Here is an 18,651-nt window from a genome sequence, read left to right as displayed (position 1 = left end):
CAGATAAATAAAAGATTTGGAGGCAGTTTCATTGATATGTTGGTTTTGAAATTGACCTGGTTATGTAGCTGAATCTTTTGTGAGTTCCCTTAGCTTGGTTTTTGCTTCCTATGTAATCTCAATGGGACGCTCCTGGTTAAATAAAGTTTAAATACATAAAATCAGCAACAAACATAATGCAACTGTAATTCAGTTTTCTCTGAATGACTCTGCTGATTTTAACACATCGAGCGGAAGTAGTAAGAAGCCTTATTAGAAGACTGCATTAATATTGGAGTCAATATATCAGCCTGCCCTGGTTGTGGTGATAACAGAAACCACAGTCATATCTGTAATCTGTCACCTGCTTCTTATCCGTTTCACAGAAATGCAGTTCAGAAAAGTGCAAATATAATCTTTAAAACTAGAGACAACCTACATTACACAACTTCTGGACCTCCATTTTTGACTGGCTCTCAAAAGCCTACTCCAGAGACATTAAATTATTGAAAATGAATCCAAATATCTCCAGTGGGCATCTGGCTTGATAAAAAACTCTCTTTTAAATCTCATAATGATAAACTTGTTTGCAAATTACGTGCAAAAATTGGATTTTTATACAGAAATATAACCAGCTTCCCAATACGTAGAAAGAGGGTTACTGAAGCAGTGTTGTTTTCAGTGCCAGACTATGGGGATGTAGTTTATAAGCACGTGTCTGCTTTATCCTAAAACCCCTTGACTCAGTTTATCATTCAGCTTTAAAACTCATCACTGTACCCTGTATGAAAAGGTTGGTTGGGCTTCTCTTTTGATGAGACGTGAGAAACACTGTTTTTTATCTATTTGTTAAAGCTCTCATTATGAAACACCCACCCTACATGTCAGCTGTGCTTGACTGGAACAAAAGAACCTATTGTGTCCAGTCCAGTGAGCTGCTCCTCCTAAAGGTTTCCCGAGCTCACTCCAGCCGAGGAATGACTGCCATATAATGCCCCTAACTCATGGAATGTTCTTCAGAGCAACTTAAAATATTTGGTTCATTTAAATCTATGATTTGACACACAAATAACACACGCACACACACAAACACACACACACACACCGTACTGCAAGCGGGGTTTCGTCGTCGTAGGTTGTCTTCGCCGCTGTAAATGAGGCAAACCTCAGTGTCGCTCAAGCTGAAATAAAGGTCATAGATTGATTGATTTCATTGATTCAACCCCACCATGACCTGGCCATCTTTGGATGCTCTAAAGGGACTCTGGAGCTGCCGTATATAGTCTGCTCTGCACCTTGTCATGGTGGTTGCTAAAAAAAACTTATTCTCTTGACCTGGAAGTCCACTACCCCACCTTGCTTTGGGCATTTGATTAAAGAGATGCTGCATGTTATACAGATGTAAAGTCTGCGTTTGCATTAACCCAATATGCAATAAAGGTTTGAGAGAATTTGGAGACCTTTCTTGGCACAGTGACATATTATTCTGCTTCCATTAAGACGCTGGAATTCTTGGTGGGAAGGGGGAATTTGACACCCTCTACTCAAGTCACTTTAATCTATGATGATTCTGCCTGTTTTTTTTCTTGTCAAAAAACAATTCAAGATCTAGTGTAAAAAAGCAACAACTAAATACGACCAATCAGATGATTTTCCAGCAGAGCTTCCCCTCTTCCTGTACAGAGAAATGCACTGAGCACAGCACATCACATTATCAGAGCAGATAGGGAGACAGACAGACGAGCAGAGAGATGGTCCATCTGGACATGGGTCACCTGGATATGGGTCACCTGGATATGGGTCACCTGTTGGTGCTGTTGCTGTGGAGCTCAGGTAGGACTCAGGACTTAAATATTTATATTGACACACACCAACATCAAAGCTTTTATTCTGCGATTTCAATAAATTGTTAATTTATTCAACATCCAATCTATGTATTCAAGATCAAACTTTATTTATCCAGAGGGAAGTTACTATCTATCCATCCGTATATAGATATATTTATTTATCTATATATACAGTGGAGGTCAAAATTAGAGAACAAATTATAAATACTTGATTTATTCTGAAATACTGTTTTTTTAACTGTTCAGAATTTGGAAGAATATCCTCTGTGGCTCTACCGCTGCTGTGCTAGCATGTTTTGTTTTTTAAATAACCAAGGCACTTCAACCAAAACCTTTATTTTGTGAAAAAAAGTGATCAAAATTAGAGAACCGTAACCACTGTGTCAGAAGAGAAGATTTCAACAATGTTTTCTCTGGAAAACCCTTGGTAACAAAGTAATGTGTAACCCACTCCAGTTAGTGAACTGTGGAAGAGAGTGAGTCAGAATGGACCCAGATCAAACCAGAGCAGTGTGAGAAACTAGTGATGTCCTGTGGGAGTAGATGTGCTGAAGTCATTCAAAGCTGTGGCCTCTACCCTATAGAAGAAAACATTGTTGAAATCTTCTCTTCTGACACAGTGGTTACTGTTCTCTAATGTCAATCACTGTTTGTTTTTTCACAAAATAAAGGTTTTGGTTAAAGTGCCTTGGTTATTTAAAAATAACACACATCCTAGAAAAGACACAGTAGATATTCTATCAAATTATGAACGATAAAAAACAACAGTATTTCACAATTAATCTTAATTAAGTATTAATTATTTGTTTTCTAATTTTGATCTCCAGTGTATATCCCCATCTCTTTATATAACTAGTAGGGCTAGGGGGAGTGAAAGGGGGGATGTTGAGAGAGAGAGAAGGAAGAAGAGGGAAAGAAAGAGAAATCAGACAGAGAGGAAAAATGATCCACCAACACAAAAAAAAACTTAAACTAAACATTGGGGCGGCCTGTGGCACAGTGGTTAGAGCAGCCGCCCCATGTAAAGAGGCTGAAGGCCACGAGGACCTTTGACCCGACCTGTGACCCTTTGCTGCATGTCTCCCCCTCTCTCTCTCTCAACCCATTTCCTGTCAGTCCTATCTAATAAAAGCCTTGAAAACTGCCAAAAAAAAGTCTTAAAAAAAAAAGAAATTATAGTACAGTTTTCACATGTTCGTCTCACCTGGTAAGAGGGTGTTTGTCTGTGAGCGAATCATGCTGCTTTATACTGATGTTTATCTTCCCATTTTCTCCTCAGGACTCCACGCTGAACACAACTCAACAGGTACACACAGAAAGAAAAGGGAAATAAAGAATCATTAAAGCAGATTCAGCAGTCAAGTTAAGTTTCCTAATTTAACTCACATATTTGACTTCTCATTCTCTTGCTTCTGCTCAGAGTCTGTCAGGTTGGTGGGAGGAGACAGTCGCTGTTCAGGAGCACTGGAGCTGAAGATTCGGGGAGAATGGAGACCAGCGAGTTATACTATCTGGTCCTTGAGGGAAGCAGCTGCTGTATGTAGAGAGCTGGACTGCGGCTCTTGTGTTTCTATCAGAGAGGGAAAAGAGTCTTCAGAGAAACCTGTGTGGCGGACCAGCTCTGAATGTGTTCAGACTGGATCTGCTCTGACAAACTGTGCAGATTCATGGTTGGATTCTTCCACTACGGATATCACCTGTTCAGGTAAGCCCATCAGTGACATGTATGATGATAATGTACCCAGACTGACACATGCACACTGTCTCCAGCAGCCATGAAAGAGGGGATTTTCAGATATTTGTTGCCAGCTGGTTTATTGGTGCATTAAGCTGGACTGTAACTGGTGTTTATCTCTCTTAAATCACCTAAAAACAACTCTGATCAACTACCATAAAATCACAGACATTTACACATCAGACTGTTAGGTTACAACGTGATAGATGCGCGGATCGGCTCAGACAGCATCCAAATCCATGTGTACTCTTACATTATAAAAATGCCACCGAGCAAAATAATTTATTTTCTCCGCTTTCGAGACCTGCGCCCTGCATGGACATTTCACCCCCCCTCGCCCGGATCCTGCTGCATAAATGTCACAGACAGTTTGAATCACTTTATTGTTGTTTCATGGCATCTTTTTAAATTTGTGTCAGGTGTCTTTTGTCTATTTGATCTTCTATCAACTCTCCAGGATCTATCAGACTGGTGAATGGGATGAGTCTGTGTTCAGGTAGACTGGAGGTGAAGTTTAACCAGTCGTGGTCCTCAGTGTGTGAAGCTGACTTTGACCTGCAGGATGCAGAGGTGGTCTGCAGGGAGCTCGGCTGTGGGGCTCCTTCAGTCCTTCAGGGGGCGCTCTATGGAGAAGTGGAGGCTCCAATGTGGACCAAAGAGTTCCAGTGTGGAGGCAACGAGTCTGCTCTCCTGGACTGTAGCAGCTCATGCTCAGAGAGAAACACCTGCTCACCTGGAAAAGCTGTTGGACTCACCTGCTCGGGTAGAAGAGGAGATGCAGCTTTCATTTGGTTCATTTCTGTTCTAATAAAACTTTATTCTTTACTGATGACTCTCTTCTTTCTGTTCAGAGCCTGTCAGGTTGGTTGGAGGACACAGTCGCTGTGCAGGAATACTGGAGCTGAAACAGGGAGGCTGGAGAGAAGTGGAGAGCCATGACTGGACCCTGAAAGCAGCAGCTGCTGCATGTAGAGAGCTGAACTGTGGCTCTGCTGTTTCGGTGCGACCAAGAAAAGAGGCCTCAGTCAGACCTGTGTGGACGATCCCCTCCAAGTGTGTTCAGTCGGAATTTGCTCTAAGGGAGTGTGCTACATCAAGTTTGGGTTATATCATCCTGGAGCTCACCTGCTCAGGTAAGCCCATCAGTGGCATTATCTATGACAACAGTAATGTACGAAGGTTTACACAAACATGCACCAATTAGAATGGCTCCTGACTGTCTATAGCAGCCTAGAGCACATTCGGATTCGTTTTTTTTACAGAAGCCCTGAAACGCAAGGTGAAAATAAAACCTTTTTAGTGCATTTTTGGACAAAAACAAAGTATATCTCGTATCTACTAGATACTATCTTGTATGATAGATACTAGATACTCCTTGTACTTAGGAGATCAACTAGGTTTTGGCCAACAGCAGTATATAGTATATTTAAATAATTTCCCCATGTGAAGTGTTAAAGTATTTCTGATTCTGATATCTCATACGTAAGAGATATATTTTTAGGCTTAATTGAGCTTATTGAGGAAGAGAAAGCTTAACTGAGTCCAGTGTGTCACTTTATAACACCACAGCATCACTTTATTTAGTTGTATTGTAACACACTACACTTTACTGTGGTTTACTGTAACTAACTTCAGTAAGGAAGGCTGCTACACTTCACTGTACTTTACTGTAACTTACTTCAGTAAGGAAGGCTGCTACACTTCACTGTACTTTACTGTAACTAACCTACTTCAGTAAGAGAGGCTGCTACACTTCACTTTACTGTAACTAACTCACTTCAGTAAGTAATGATGCTACACTTCACTGTACTTTACTGTAACTAACATACTTCAGTAAGGAAGGCTGCTGCACTTCACTGTACTTTACTGTAACTAACATACTTCAGTAAGGAAGGCTGCTGCACTTCACTGTACTTTACTGTAACTAACATACTTCAGTAAGAAAGGCTGCTACACTTCACTGTACTTTACTGTAACTAACATACTTCAGTAAGAAAGGCTGCTACACTTCACTGTACTTTACTGTAACTTAGTTCTAACCCTGTTTCAATTATCGCTCCTTATCACTTATTTAGTTTGTACTTATTTTATTTCAATATGCTGCTAAACTGCACAGTGCGTATTGTTCTATATTGTATATACCTACGCTTAACCACAATGTCTGTTGCACTCTGTCACACTTAGTTATTGTCTGATTTATTTGATGTGTTAGCTTTATTTTATTTGATTATGTGAGCTTATTGTCACTCTGATCCTTTCCCATCTTTGTACTGAAACTGTTGCACAATAATTTCCCTCGGGATAAATACAGCTTCTTGAATCTTGAAGTTTCCATCACTGAATTGCTATTTCGTAGCATATCTTTTATCAGGTGTTTTTTTTTTTTATCTCTGTCTATTTTATCTTCTATCATCTCTCCAGACTCTATCAGACTGGTGAATGGGATGAGTCTGTGTTCAGGTAGACTGGAGGTGAAGTCTAACCAGTCGTGGTCCTCAGTGTGTGAAGCTGACTTTGACCTGCAGGATGCAGAGGTGGTCTGCAGGGAGCTCGGCTGTGGTGCTCCTTCAATCCTCCAGGGGGCACTCTATGGAGAAACAGAGGCTTCAATGTGGACCAAAGAGTTCCAGTGTGGAGGCCATGAGTCTGCTCTTCTGGACTGTAGCAGCACAGGGTCAGGGAGAAACACCTGCTCACCTGGAAAAGCTGTTGGACTCACCTGCTCAGGTAGGAGAGGAGCTGCAGTTTAAATTTCTGTTCTAATAGAAGTTTGTTCTTTTACTGATGATTCTCTTGTTTCTCTTCAGAACCTATCAGGTTGGTGGGAGGAGACAGTGGCTGTGCCGGAAGACTGGAGCTAAAACAGGGAGACTGGAGACCAGTGGCTGATTCTTACTCCTCCTGGACCCTGAAGGAAGCAGCTGCTGTATGTAGAGAGCTGAACTGTGGCTCTGCTGTTTCTGTAGGACAGAGAAAATCCAAAGCCAGATATCTGTGGACGATCCCCTCTGAGTGTGTTCTGTCTGAACCTGCTCTAAGGGAGTGTGCAAGATCAGGCTCCTCTTTATCCATCCTGGACCTTAAATGCTCAGGTAAACTCATTAGTGACATCATTTATGACATAATAAGTGACAGTAATGTACCCAGGATGGCGAAAATGCATCAGCGAGAATGGAAGCAGACTGTCTCCAGCAGTCATGAGTCTGATGAGTTGCTGTCTCAGAAAATCACCAAGATATTCATTGGAGATCAAAATTAGAGAATAAATTATTAATACTTGATTTATTCTGAAATACTGATATTTTTTAGTGTCCAGAATTTTATAGAAAGTCCACTGTGTCTATACCACTGCTGTAGTAGCATGTTTTTTTAAATAACCAAGACACTTCAACAAAAACTTTTATTTTGTGAAAGATCAGTGAGCAAAATTAGAGAACAGTTACCACTGGTTTTCACCAAAAGGTTCTTTGGTTGCCCTCATAACAGGCATCAATGACTCATTGACTTAAAGTTTGAGCAGTTCAGCTTAGTCGGTGGCTCGTCAGCATCTCCACGCCCACTTGGTATCCTTTACCCTGGGAAAATCCTTAAAAAGGATTGTCCAGACCCAATCCCTCTTGGATTGTAAGGGTTATTTTCTAAACAGATGTAAAGGAATTTTTGTTGCAATTGTGCAGAGACCAGTTTGAATCACTGTATTGTTTCATGACACCTTTTTAAATCTCTGTCTGATGTATTTTATCTCTCTCTATTTAATCTTCTATCATCTCTCCAGACTCTGTCAAGCTGGTGAATGGGACTAGTCTGTGTTCAGGTAGACTGGAGGTAAAGTCTAACCAGTCGTGGTCCTCAGTGTGTGAAGCTGACTTTGACCTGCAGGATGCAAAGGTGGTCTGTAGAGAGCTTGGCTGTGGAGCTCCTTCAGTCCTCCAGGGGGCACTCTATGGAGAAGTGGAGGCTCCAATGTGGACCAAAGAGTTCCAGTGTGAAGGCCATGAGTCTGCTCTCCTGGACTGTAGCACCACAGGCTCAGAGAGAAACACCTGCTCACCTGGAAAAGCTGTTGGACTCACCTGCTCGGGTAGAAGAGGAGATGCAGCTTTGATGTGGTTCATTTCTGTTCTAATAAAACTTTATTCTTTACTGATGATTCTCTTTTTTCTCTTCAGAGCCTGTCAGGTTGGTGGGAGGAGACAGTCGCTGTGCAGGAAAATTGGAGTTGAAATATCAGGGAGACTGGAGACTTGTGGAGAGCTCTGACTGGAGCCTGGAGGCAGCAGTTGTTGCCTGTGGAGAGCTGAACTGTGGCTCTGCTGTTTATGTAGGAGAGAGAGAGGAGTCCTCCAAAAGATCTGTGTGGCAGATCAGCTCTGTCTGTTCTGAGTCTGGATCTGCTCTGAGGGAGTGTACAAAATCACATTCCTCTTCCTTCATCCTGGATCTCACCTGCTCAGGTAAGCCCATCTGTGACATCATCTATGACAGTGATGTACCTATGTTGACACACACATGCCAGTGAGAGTAGCAGCTGACTGTCTCCATCAGCCATGACAGAATCTGATGAGCTGCTCTCTTAGTAAATCGGGTGCTCACTGCACCAAAATATACTTTATGAAACATACATGTCTGCTGCGTCAGGAGTCCCACAAGTAAGTTCTTTGGTTGCCACCATAACTGGCACCCATAACCTACTGGCCACAACTTTGTGTAGCTCAGCTCAGCCGGGAGCTTGTAAGTATCTCCACACCCATGTGGTGTCCCTCACCCTAGGAAACTCTTTAAAAAGAAGAGAGTCCTGCCCGTATCCTTTAGATTATAGGGATCATTCTTTTAAAAGATTTTTATTCTGGATTATCAGTAGATGTAGATGTTATCTCTCTATTTAATCTTCTATCATCTCTCCAGACTCTATCAGACTGGTGAATGGGATGAGTCTGTGTTCAGGTAGACTGGAGGTGAAGTCTAATCAGTCGTGGTCCTCAGTGTGTGAAGCTGACTTTGACCTGCAGGATGCAGAGGTGGTCTGCAGGGAGCTCGGCTGTGGTGCTCCTTCAATCCTCCAGGGGGCACTCTATGGAGAAGTGGAGGCTCCAATGTGGACCAAAGAGTTCCAGTGTGGAGGCAACGAGTCTGCTCTCCTGGACTGTTGCAGCACAGGCTCAAAGAGAAACACCTGCTCACCTGGAAAAGCTGTTGGACTCACCTGCTCTGGTAGAAGAGGAGCTGCAGCTTTCATTTGGTTCATTTCTGTTCTAATAAAACTTTATTCTTTACTGATGACTCTCTTCTTTCTGTTCAGAGCCTGTCAGGTTGGTGGGAGGAGACAGTCGCTGTTCAGGAATACTGGAGGTGAAACATCATGGACAGTGGAGACCAGTGAGACACCATGACTGGACCCTGAAGGCAGCAGCTGTTGTCTGTGAAGAACTGAACTGTGGCTCTGCTGTTTCTGTAGGAGAGACAAAAAAGTTCTCAGACAGATCTGTGTTGGGGATACACCCTCACTGTGTTCAGTCAAAATCTGCTATGAAAGAGTGTGTAACATTAGATTTCTCCTTCATGGATTTTAGCTGCCAAGGTGAGCCCCTCAGTGCTATCCTCTATGATACTATTGTACCCATGTTGATACACAGATGCAGCAGCTAGAATGGCAATAGAGTCTCCAGCAGCCATGATGGAGTCTGATGAGCTGCTGCCTCACTAAATCAGATATATATCTGTTTATATGAAACATACATGTTCAGGGGTTCCCTGGGACAACTACCAACCATCCGGAAAGGACTCCTTCAGCTTGACCACTTTTTTAGCCACTGGTTTCCACCCACATGTTCTCCGGTTGCAATCAAAACAAGGACCAATGTAGGTCATTGTTGCCTGGCTACGACTTTGAGCAGCTCAAAAATGAATAACAGTTGTTAATGTGGATTAAATGTAAATGTGATTAGTGCTGCGCAAAAGGATTTTTTTTGAATTATTTGATTAATTTAACGCTGAACTAATTGATTTAAAAGATTCATTGTATTACCTGCTAAATATAACGGTTCATTTACCCAAAATAAATATAACAGAACATGTCTCAATATTTCACTACTCAGGTTCCCCTCCCTCCATCTTGAATCTCACCTGCTCAGGTAAGCTCATCTATGACATCTATCTTGTATCATAGCAACGTTTCCAGTTCGTCCCTTCCTCTGTCACAATGAAACTAGGGGCGCACTCACACTTGGCCCAGATGATCTGTGCCTTGCTTTATCGCGATTGTCCCCCTCCCTCTTCCCTCTGCAGCCCAGGCTCACTTGCACTCAGATTACTTTAAATTATCTCGATTGATTCTTTCATATAGACGTCATTACCCTTCGGAGATTTATTTTTTTCTGACTGTTTTTGAATATTTTCATCTGACCAAATCTTATTAGACCACAGCAAACCGTTTGGCGGCATCTTTTTAAATGTCAGTCGTGGGGAACAGTCTATTGATCCTGATGTCTATTTACTGTCTATAAAGTAAATAGACAGTAAAGAGACATCAGGATCGCTGTCAATGTTCATGTGCATCCGTGATTTATAAAAGCCCACCTCTCAACCAGGCCGCGGTCAAGCAAACTAGACTTTAGCCTTCATTCCTGCTAGGGCACGGTACGAATGGACGGTGTGAGTGCGCCTTAACTTGTTTCCATTGGACTGAACTGAGACGGCAACCAGGACAATGGCATCCTAAAGTGTAGAGAAGTGCATTTGTTTCTGCACCAAGACTACACTTTCCCTATAATGTAATTAAACTGGCACATAGGCTTGGCTGGCATGTCAACATGCAGAGGCAAGCGTATTGTATCATTTCTACTTTAATCTTCTATCATCTCTCCAGACTCTGTCAGGCTGGTGTATGGGACTGGTCTATGTTCAGGTAGACTGGAGGTGAAGTCTAACCAGTGGTGGTCCTCAGTGTGTGAAGCTGACTTTGACCTGCAGGATGCAGAGGTGGTCTGTAGAGAGCTTGGCTGTGGTGCTCCTTCAGTCCTCCAGGGGGCACTCTATGGAGAAACAGAGGCTTCAATGTGGACCAAAGAGTTCCAGTGTGCAGGTAACGAGTCTGCTCTGCTGGACTGTAGCAGCTCAGGCTCAGAGAGAAACACCTGCTCACCTGGAAAAGCTGTTGGACTCATCTGCTCAGGTAGAAGAGGAGCTGCAGCTTTCATTTGGTTCATTTCTGTTCTAATAAAACTTTATTCTTTACTGATGATTCTCTTCTTTCTGTTCAGAGCCTGTCAGATTGGTGGAAGAAAACAGTCGCTGTGCAGGAACACTGGAGGTGAAATATCAGGGAGACTGGAGGGCTGTGGGGGACTCTGACTGGAGCCTGGAGACAGCAGCTGCTGTCTGTGGAGAGCTGAACTGTGGCTCTGCTGTTTCTGTACGGCAGAGAAAAGAGTCCTCAGACAGATCTGTGTGCTGGATAATGCCTTACTATATTAAGTCTGGAGCTGCCCTGAGGGAGTGTTTAACATCATGGTCCTCTTCTGCCATGGATGATTTAACCTGCACGGGTAAGCCCGTCTGTGACACTGTGGATGACAGTAATGTACCCACCTTTGCACCAGTTAGAATGGCAGCAGACTGTATTCAGGATTGTCATGACATGCCTCCAACATAATAAAACAGTTAATTTACCTAAAATAAATTATCTTAATATTTCACCACTCAGAGTCCTCTCCCTACATCGTGGATCTCACCTGCTCAGGTAAGCTTTAATGTGACGTAATCATATGACAGTAATGCTTCCAGCATGCCCCTTCCTCTGTCACAGTTGTTTACATTGGACTGAACTGTGATGGGCTTGTTTCTGCTGCCAAACTTCACTTCCACTAAATCACACCTTTTCATTACAGCACCTAATTATCTGCTTTAAATTTAAATCTACACTAGTTCTGCTCAAGCACTCATACCTCTCTCCTTTTAGCAACTTGCCAAACTCTTGCCTTAATCCCACAGTTTACACATAATTCAGTTCTGTTGCTACTTTAGCTCAGCAGTAAGTGACGGCCTCTCTCTCTCTCTCATTGAAAAAAAAAAATTTGAATTCAGAGTAGAACATCTTAGTTCGGATGTTATGTCAGTTAAAGCTGCAGTCGGCAAGTCTGGCAGATCAATATGAGAGAAAAATTTTGAATATTTACAGCTCTCACACCCCTCCCCCACTGTCACCGAGCTCCCTCCCATCGAGCTTGTGCTCATCAGTGCTTTCAGTGTATTAAACGAGTAAAGTACTTGCTACAGTATTGTCTATACTCAAATAATGAGTATGTCAAAGCTATTTATATTTGTAGAGAAAAAACATGCTAATGGAACAGTCGTTAAGCTAGCCTGGCAAGACAAAGCTAACAAACCTGACCAACAAGTGCTAACATTAGCTATCCAAACCAACCCATTTAGACAAGCTTACAGCTTACTTACATAACACTCAAAAATAAAGCCAATAGTTAATAAGGCACAGTTACCTGTTGAGAAGAAATGTAGCAAGCTCTGCATCAAGCTTGAAGCCTTTTTGAAATCCCTTAGATCACACCACCTTTCAAATGCGGGCCTGATGTTGATTCTGGTTTCATCACAGGCACGGTCGCTTTCTTTCTTTTTTTCCCCTTCTTTCCAACAGGTGTTTTCTTTTCCTTGGTTGTTTTGGACCTCCTAGCTTCGTTTGTTAACTGAGGAATTGGAAGCTTGTTAATGGATTTTGTCTCAGCCATCACGCTTCAGCAGCTCCGAGATCCTCCCAGTGGCACTGGTGTGTCCATGTAATATTGTAACATGCACGAGGGGGGGGTCTGTGGTGTGTGCACGAACTGTGATTGACAGTCAGCCCTCACACAGTGTACCACACGAACCAGGCGCAATGGATTTTTGCAAAACAAATAACAGGCTCTAGGTGGACAATAGGCGTGTTTGGATCACCGGTGATCAGCTGATCAGTGTTACAGCGGCACGTTCTTCCTCAAGACAAATACAGAATAGTTGTAGTTTGATTTAAGGTGGCCGGTGTGATTCACAACGTCAACGTATCTACAAGTAACATGAAAGAAAACACTCCATCTTAAAAATTGGAGGCACTGTAAAAGTGTTTGTTGACAGACAGGCTGTCACCTCGCTGGAGTACAGTGTGTGTGTAAATGGGGGAGAGAGAGAAAAAAAGAGAGAGGTAGGGAAGCATGCAGCAAAGGACCACAGGTCGGAAATTCAATCCAGAACCGTGCACAGATCATTTTCTGTGCTGCCTTCTTCTACACCACTGGATAAAAGTGTCTACAGCAACCGGGTATATCTCAGGGGAGTAAAGAGGCCCTGCTCGCGGACAGGGCCATTTTCTACTCAGTCAAGGGGCCTCCTGAGCGACTCACATGCAAATTAGGGGCGTCTTTAGCGAGACAGACCTGCCTCATTTAGGGTAGTCGACCATAGTGGAAGCCTATAGAAGCGCATTTCTTTCTAAAACAGGTTGATTTATGTTGTTCTATCGGAGCATAGTGGTGGTTTCAGTGAATATGACCAAAAAAAATCTTTCCGACTGCAGCTTTAAATTTGCTTTAATATCAGCATAGGAAAAAACATTTATCAGTCATCCCTTCAAGCTTTGATGTATAATCGATCACTATTTGACACAAGCCTACCTCAAAGCCCAGGAAACATGTTCAACCCTGAACACCGTAGCCCAAAAGTGCCCACCGTTTCCGGATTAGACATGCCCTGTCTCTGTGTTTATAGACCTCCTGCTTCAGCCCAATATCTCTGTGTCCTCCTCCACGCACGGGGTCTACGAGGCACAGCAGCAGGGGGCTCGGGTGTTCAGGGGCTCCACCTTCACCATCAGCTGCTGCATCCAGCCACAGTACCCAGGAGGCTCCTTCCGGCTCACCTTCACCTCCTCCGGCTCCGCACACAACTACACCCGGCCAGCTGTCAACCACTCTGCCCACTTCCTGTTCCCTACTGCAGAGTCCGCCCACCAAGGAACATACAGCTGTGTATATCACCTCTACGTTTTCTCTCATGACTTCTCCTCTGAGAGCGGCCTGCTCTCTCTCACTGTCTCAGGTGAGCTGACTGTTGAATGCAAGTTATGAAGAGATGACTGGTCCAAAACTGAGTGAAAATGATCAGCTGATGACAGCGTCCATGTATTTTGTAGTTGTCGTTGTTGTTTCTGGAATTACACTGTGACGCCTATCATCAATTATGTCATATGCTGCATGCCATCACCAGTGCATACCTCCAGGTTGGGTTTAATGGAAGCTGTCCCTGTGTTCGATCAGATCCGGCACCTTTTATCATCCGAGTAGTCATCCTGCCGCTGACTCTGCTGTTGCTGAATGCTGCCCTTTACTTCTTCTGTCAGGTACTGACACACGACCCCTGACCAAAATCAAGCGCTCAGTCTCTTGTGTTTCAATGAACTGAAGAGAGATGTGATGCTGTCATGTCTTTCCAGGCCAGCAGGGGCAAGAAGCTGGGCAGACGGGAGAACATTGAGCTAGATTATTATGACGACGTGGATGTTCCCGCAGCGGAAGGAGGGCCAGCTGAAGAGGAGAGAGCTCAGGGAGAAGAGTAGCGCGTCCATGGAGCTCATTTATATTTGCATGTAACATAAACAAGAAGCCTGGTTTTATCATATCACATACACATACTTCTGACTTCGTGTCTGTGTCAGCTCCAAGCTAATTGGTTCCTGCTGAAGTAATGAATCTTTAAAGAAGCAAATATAAAGCTTCATCTGAAAACTAGACTTGAAAGCAGGTTTACTGGAGTCTGGGCAGCAGGACACTAAATAATTATTATAATTCTAAGTATTATTATTATTATTATTATTGTTATTTAGCTTGTATAACACTTAAGGATTTTGTTTATTTCAGAAGATTTTTGATTATTTTGTACGGAAAAAATGTACTTTTATCACTAAAGGATTTTTACAGGAAATACTCACAACTAAGCAAAAAATCTGAATATAAATATGAGCACATGTGTAGCAGGAGCATTGAGAGATAAAGATCAATGCATAAATACACATTTGAGGATTATTCTACATATACTGGAACTTTTAAATGACAGAGAGAAATGAAGTACTAGTTTAGCAAAGTAAAAGCTAAACCCGAGCGTAGTCAGAAGGAGAACTATACACTCACCTGTGCAGATCTGTGTTCAAATATGTGCCAAATTTTCTGTTTTAATGTCTCTGATGAATGTTGCTGTTGGAGAGAGATGAAATTATTCAGATCATTGTTATAAATGTATCACCATTATTACGCATTACGCAAATAAAACCCCTTCAATAAACGATGAAACTCTGAATGAGCTGATTTTAAATGACTGAACAATTTGTTGCATCTCTTTCTTATTTGGGACCTTTTTTTTGCTTTGGAGGAAACATATGAGGAGAGGACTTACACATGTACAACTTAAAAGAGGGAGTTCTGACTTTGTGGAATCAGGTCGCTTTAAAGCTTGAATACCTAATGCAGGGAAACTTTAAATCCCTGGATTAAAGAAACCCAAAGTCTGCAGACCTGAACGAAACCTGCAGGACAAAACAAAGTTATTAAGAGTTAAGCAGAGATTACACTGAAGCTGCTAAAAACGTAATGTTTCTCAGCTTAACTTTGTTATCGGCACAATTCATTCGTTCCCAGGCCAGTGTGTAGATATAATCTCTCCACCTAGTCCCTAGTCCTGGGTCTTCCCCGAGGCCTCCTCCCAGCTGGACGTGCCTGGAACACCTCCCTAGGGAGGCGCCCAGGGGGCATCCTTACTAGATGCCCGAACCACCTCAACTGGCTCCTTTCAATGCTAAGGAGCAGCGGCTCTACTCCGAGTTCCTCACGGATGGCTGAACTTCTCACCCTCTCTCTGAGGGAGACTCCAGCCGCCCTCCTGAGAAAACCCATTTCAGCCGCTTGTACCCGCGACCTCGTTCTTTCGGTCATGACCTAGCTTTCATGACCACAGGTGAGGGTAGGAACGAAGATTGAGCGGTAGATCGAGAGCTTTGCCTTCCGGCTCAGCTCTCTTTTCGTCACAACGGTGCGGTAGAGTGACTGCAACACCGCCCCCACTACTCCGATTCTCCAGCCAAACTCACGCTCCATCGTCCCCTCACTCGTGAACATGATCCCGAGATACTTGAACTCCTTCACTTGGGGAAAGGACTCATTCCCTACCTGGAGTAAGCATCCACGGTTTCCTGCTGAGAGCCATGGCCTCAGATTTAGAGGTGCTGATCCTCATCCCAGCCGTTTCACACTCGGCTGCGAACCGATCCAGTGAGTGCTGAAGGTCACTGACCGACGATGCCATCAGGACCACATCATCTGCGAAAAGCAGAGACGAGATCCTCAGCCCACCGAACTGCAACCCCTCCCCACCATGACTACGCCTCGATATTCTGTCCATGAAAATCAAACAGGATTGGTGACAAAGCGCACCCCTGGTGGAGGCCAACCCCCACAGGGAACAAATCCGACTTACTGCCGAGGATCCGGACACAGCTCTCGCTTTGGGTGTCCAGAGATTGGATGGCCCACAGAAGTGACCCCCTCACCCCATACTCCCGCAGCACCTCCCACAGTATCTCCCGGGGGACCCGGTCATATGCCTTCCTCAGATCCACAAAACACATGTAGACTGGATGAGCATACCCCCAGGCCCCCTCCAGGATCCTTGCGAGAATGAAGAGCTAGTCCGTTGTTCCACGTCCAGGACGGAATCCGCATTGTTCCTCTTCAATCTGAGGTTCGACTATAGGACGAACCTCCTTTCCAGCACCTTTGAGTAGACTTTACCAGGGAGGCTGAGTAGTGTGATACCCCTGTAATTGGCACACACCCTCTGGTCCCCCTTTTTAAAAAGAGGAACCACCACCCTGGTCTGCCATTCCCTTGGCACTGTACCAGACTTCCACGCAATGTTGAAGAGGCGTGTCAACCAAGACAGCCACTCCAAACCCAAAGCTTTCAGCATTTCTGGACGAATCTCATCAACCCCTGGGGCTTTGCCACTGTGGAGTTGTTTGACTACCTTAGTGACCTCCGCCAGGGATATTAACAATGATTCCCCATCAGCCTCCAGCTCTGCCTCTACAAAAGAGGGCGTGTTAGTCGGATTAAGGAGTTCCTCAAAGTGCTCCTTCCACCGGCCGATTACCTCATCAGCTGAGGTCACCAGCGTCCCGTCCTTACTGTAAACAGCTTGGACGGTTCCCCGTTTCCCCCTCCTGAGATGTCGAATGGTTTTCCAGAAGCACCTTGGTGCCGCCCGAAAGTCCTTCTCCATGGCTTCTCCGAACTCCTCCCACACCCGTTGCTTTGCCTCTGACACAGCAGAGGCTGCAGCCCTTCTGGCCTGTCGGTACCTTGCAACTGCCTCCGGAGTCTTCTGGTATAGCATATCCCGGAAGGCCTACTTCTTCAGTCGGACAGCTTCCCTGACCACCGGTGTCCACCACGGCGTTCGAGGGTTACCGCCCCTTGAGGCACCTAAGACCTTGAGGCCACAGCTCACCGCTGCAGCTTCAGCAATGGAAGCTTTGAACATTGCCCACTCCGGTTCAATGCCCCCAACCTCCACAGGGATGCCAGAAAAGCTCAGCCGGAGGTGTGAGTTGAAGATCTCTCGGACAGGGGCCTCCTCCAGACGTTCCCAGTTCACCCGCACTACTCGTTTGGGTTTACCTGGTCTGTCCAGAATCTTCCCCCATCCTCTGATCCAACTCATCACCAGATCAGTTGACAGCTCTGCCCCTCTCTTCACCCGAGTGTGCAAAACATACGGCCTCAGATCAGATGATACGATCAGAAAATCGATCATCGACCTTTGGCCTAGGGTGCTCTGGTACCACGTACACTTATGAGCATCCTTATGTTCGAACATGGTGTTAGTTATAGATAATCCGTGACTAGCACAGAAGTCTAAGTCTAACTGACGACCACTCGGATTTAGATCAGGGAGGTAGTTCCTCCCAATCACGCCTCTCCAGGTGTATCCCTCGTTGCCCATGACGGCGTTGAACTCTCCAAGCAGAACTATGGAGTCCCCTAATAGAGCCCCATGCATGACTCCATTCAGGGTCTCCAAAATGGCTGAATACTCTGAACTGCTATTCGGTGCATATGCACAAACAACAGTCAGAGTTTTCCCCCCTACCACCCGCAGGCGTAAGGAGGTGACCCTCTCCACCACAATAAGGTGATGGTTCCCGGAGAGGTGATTAATATATATGATTGATTAATATCTTATAAATTATAAATAAATATGCTGAATAATTTTTTATATTTTTATAAAGTAAGGATATGTGGTGATTAATATATTTTAATTATAAATAAATATGCTGAATAATTGTAATATTTTTATAAAGTAAGGATATGTGGTGATTAATATATTATAAATTATAAATAAATATGCTGAATAATTGTAATATTTTTATAAAGTAAGGATATGTGGTGATTAATATATTATAAATTATAAATAAATATGCTGAATAATTTTAATATTTTTATAAAGTAAGGATATGTGGTGATTAATATATTATAAATTATAGATAAATATGCTGAATCATTTTAATATTTTTATAAAGTAAGGATAGGTGGTGATTAATATATTATTAATTATAGATAAATATGCTGAATAATTTTAATATTTTTATAAAGTAAGGATAGGTGGTGATTAATACATAAATGTTTATATTAATGATTAATGATACTATAAATACATAAATGCTACTAATTATGGAAAAGGGAGAGATTACAAAAGTTATACTTCCTCCCACTCCTTTTACAATATATGCATCGAATTTCTGTTGTTTTTTTCTTTGCATGCGTTTTTCTATTTTGTAGGTTTTATTTTTTGTCTGCATGCAATCATTTGGCTTTTATTAAAATAATTTGTATTATTTTGTTTTCTGTTTTAAATGTTCTTCAACAATCCGAAATAAACATTTAAATAAAACATATACTGAAATGGAAAACTCGTGAGGTTTTTTTAGAAAGGCATGAAGGGGGAAAAAGGGGGGAGCAAGAAAATCGTAAAGCTAACGGTAGCTAGGTAAAGCTA

The 18,651-nt window shown here is 43.3% G+C and overlaps 1 protein-coding gene across 1 annotated transcript; it reads left to right on the top strand.

The window, feature by feature from the left end:
* Nucleotides 1-1,745: 1,745 nt before the first annotated feature.
* Nucleotides 1,746-14,161, top strand: LOC310954940 (scavenger receptor cysteine-rich type 1 protein M130-like; the record flags this gene model as incomplete). The annotated part of the gene is made up of 17 exons (XM_083924629.1): nt 1,746-1,812; nt 3,106-3,132; nt 4,019-4,324; nt 4,413-4,694; nt 5,983-6,288; nt 6,369-6,653; nt 7,337-7,642; nt 7,731-8,015; nt 8,467-8,772; nt 8,861-8,937; nt 9,076-9,139; nt 10,427-10,732; nt 10,821-11,105; nt 11,264-11,299; nt 13,315-13,644; nt 13,863-13,945; nt 14,039-14,161. The coding sequence occupies 17 exons, from the start codon at nt 1,746-1,748 to the stop codon at nt 14,159-14,161; spliced, it is 3,474 nt and encodes a 1,157-aa protein (XP_083780755.1).
* Nucleotides 14,162-18,651: the final 4,490 nt, after the last annotated feature.

The sequence above is a fragment of the Echiichthys vipera genome (assembly GCF_963691815.1).
Source record: "Echiichthys vipera genome assembly, chromosome: 12".
NCBI lineage: Eukaryota > Metazoa > Chordata > Actinopteri > Perciformes > Trachinidae > Echiichthys > Echiichthys vipera.
The sequence above is the reverse complement of the archived record's forward strand: the minus strand, read 5'-3'. Positions and strand labels throughout refer to the sequence as shown.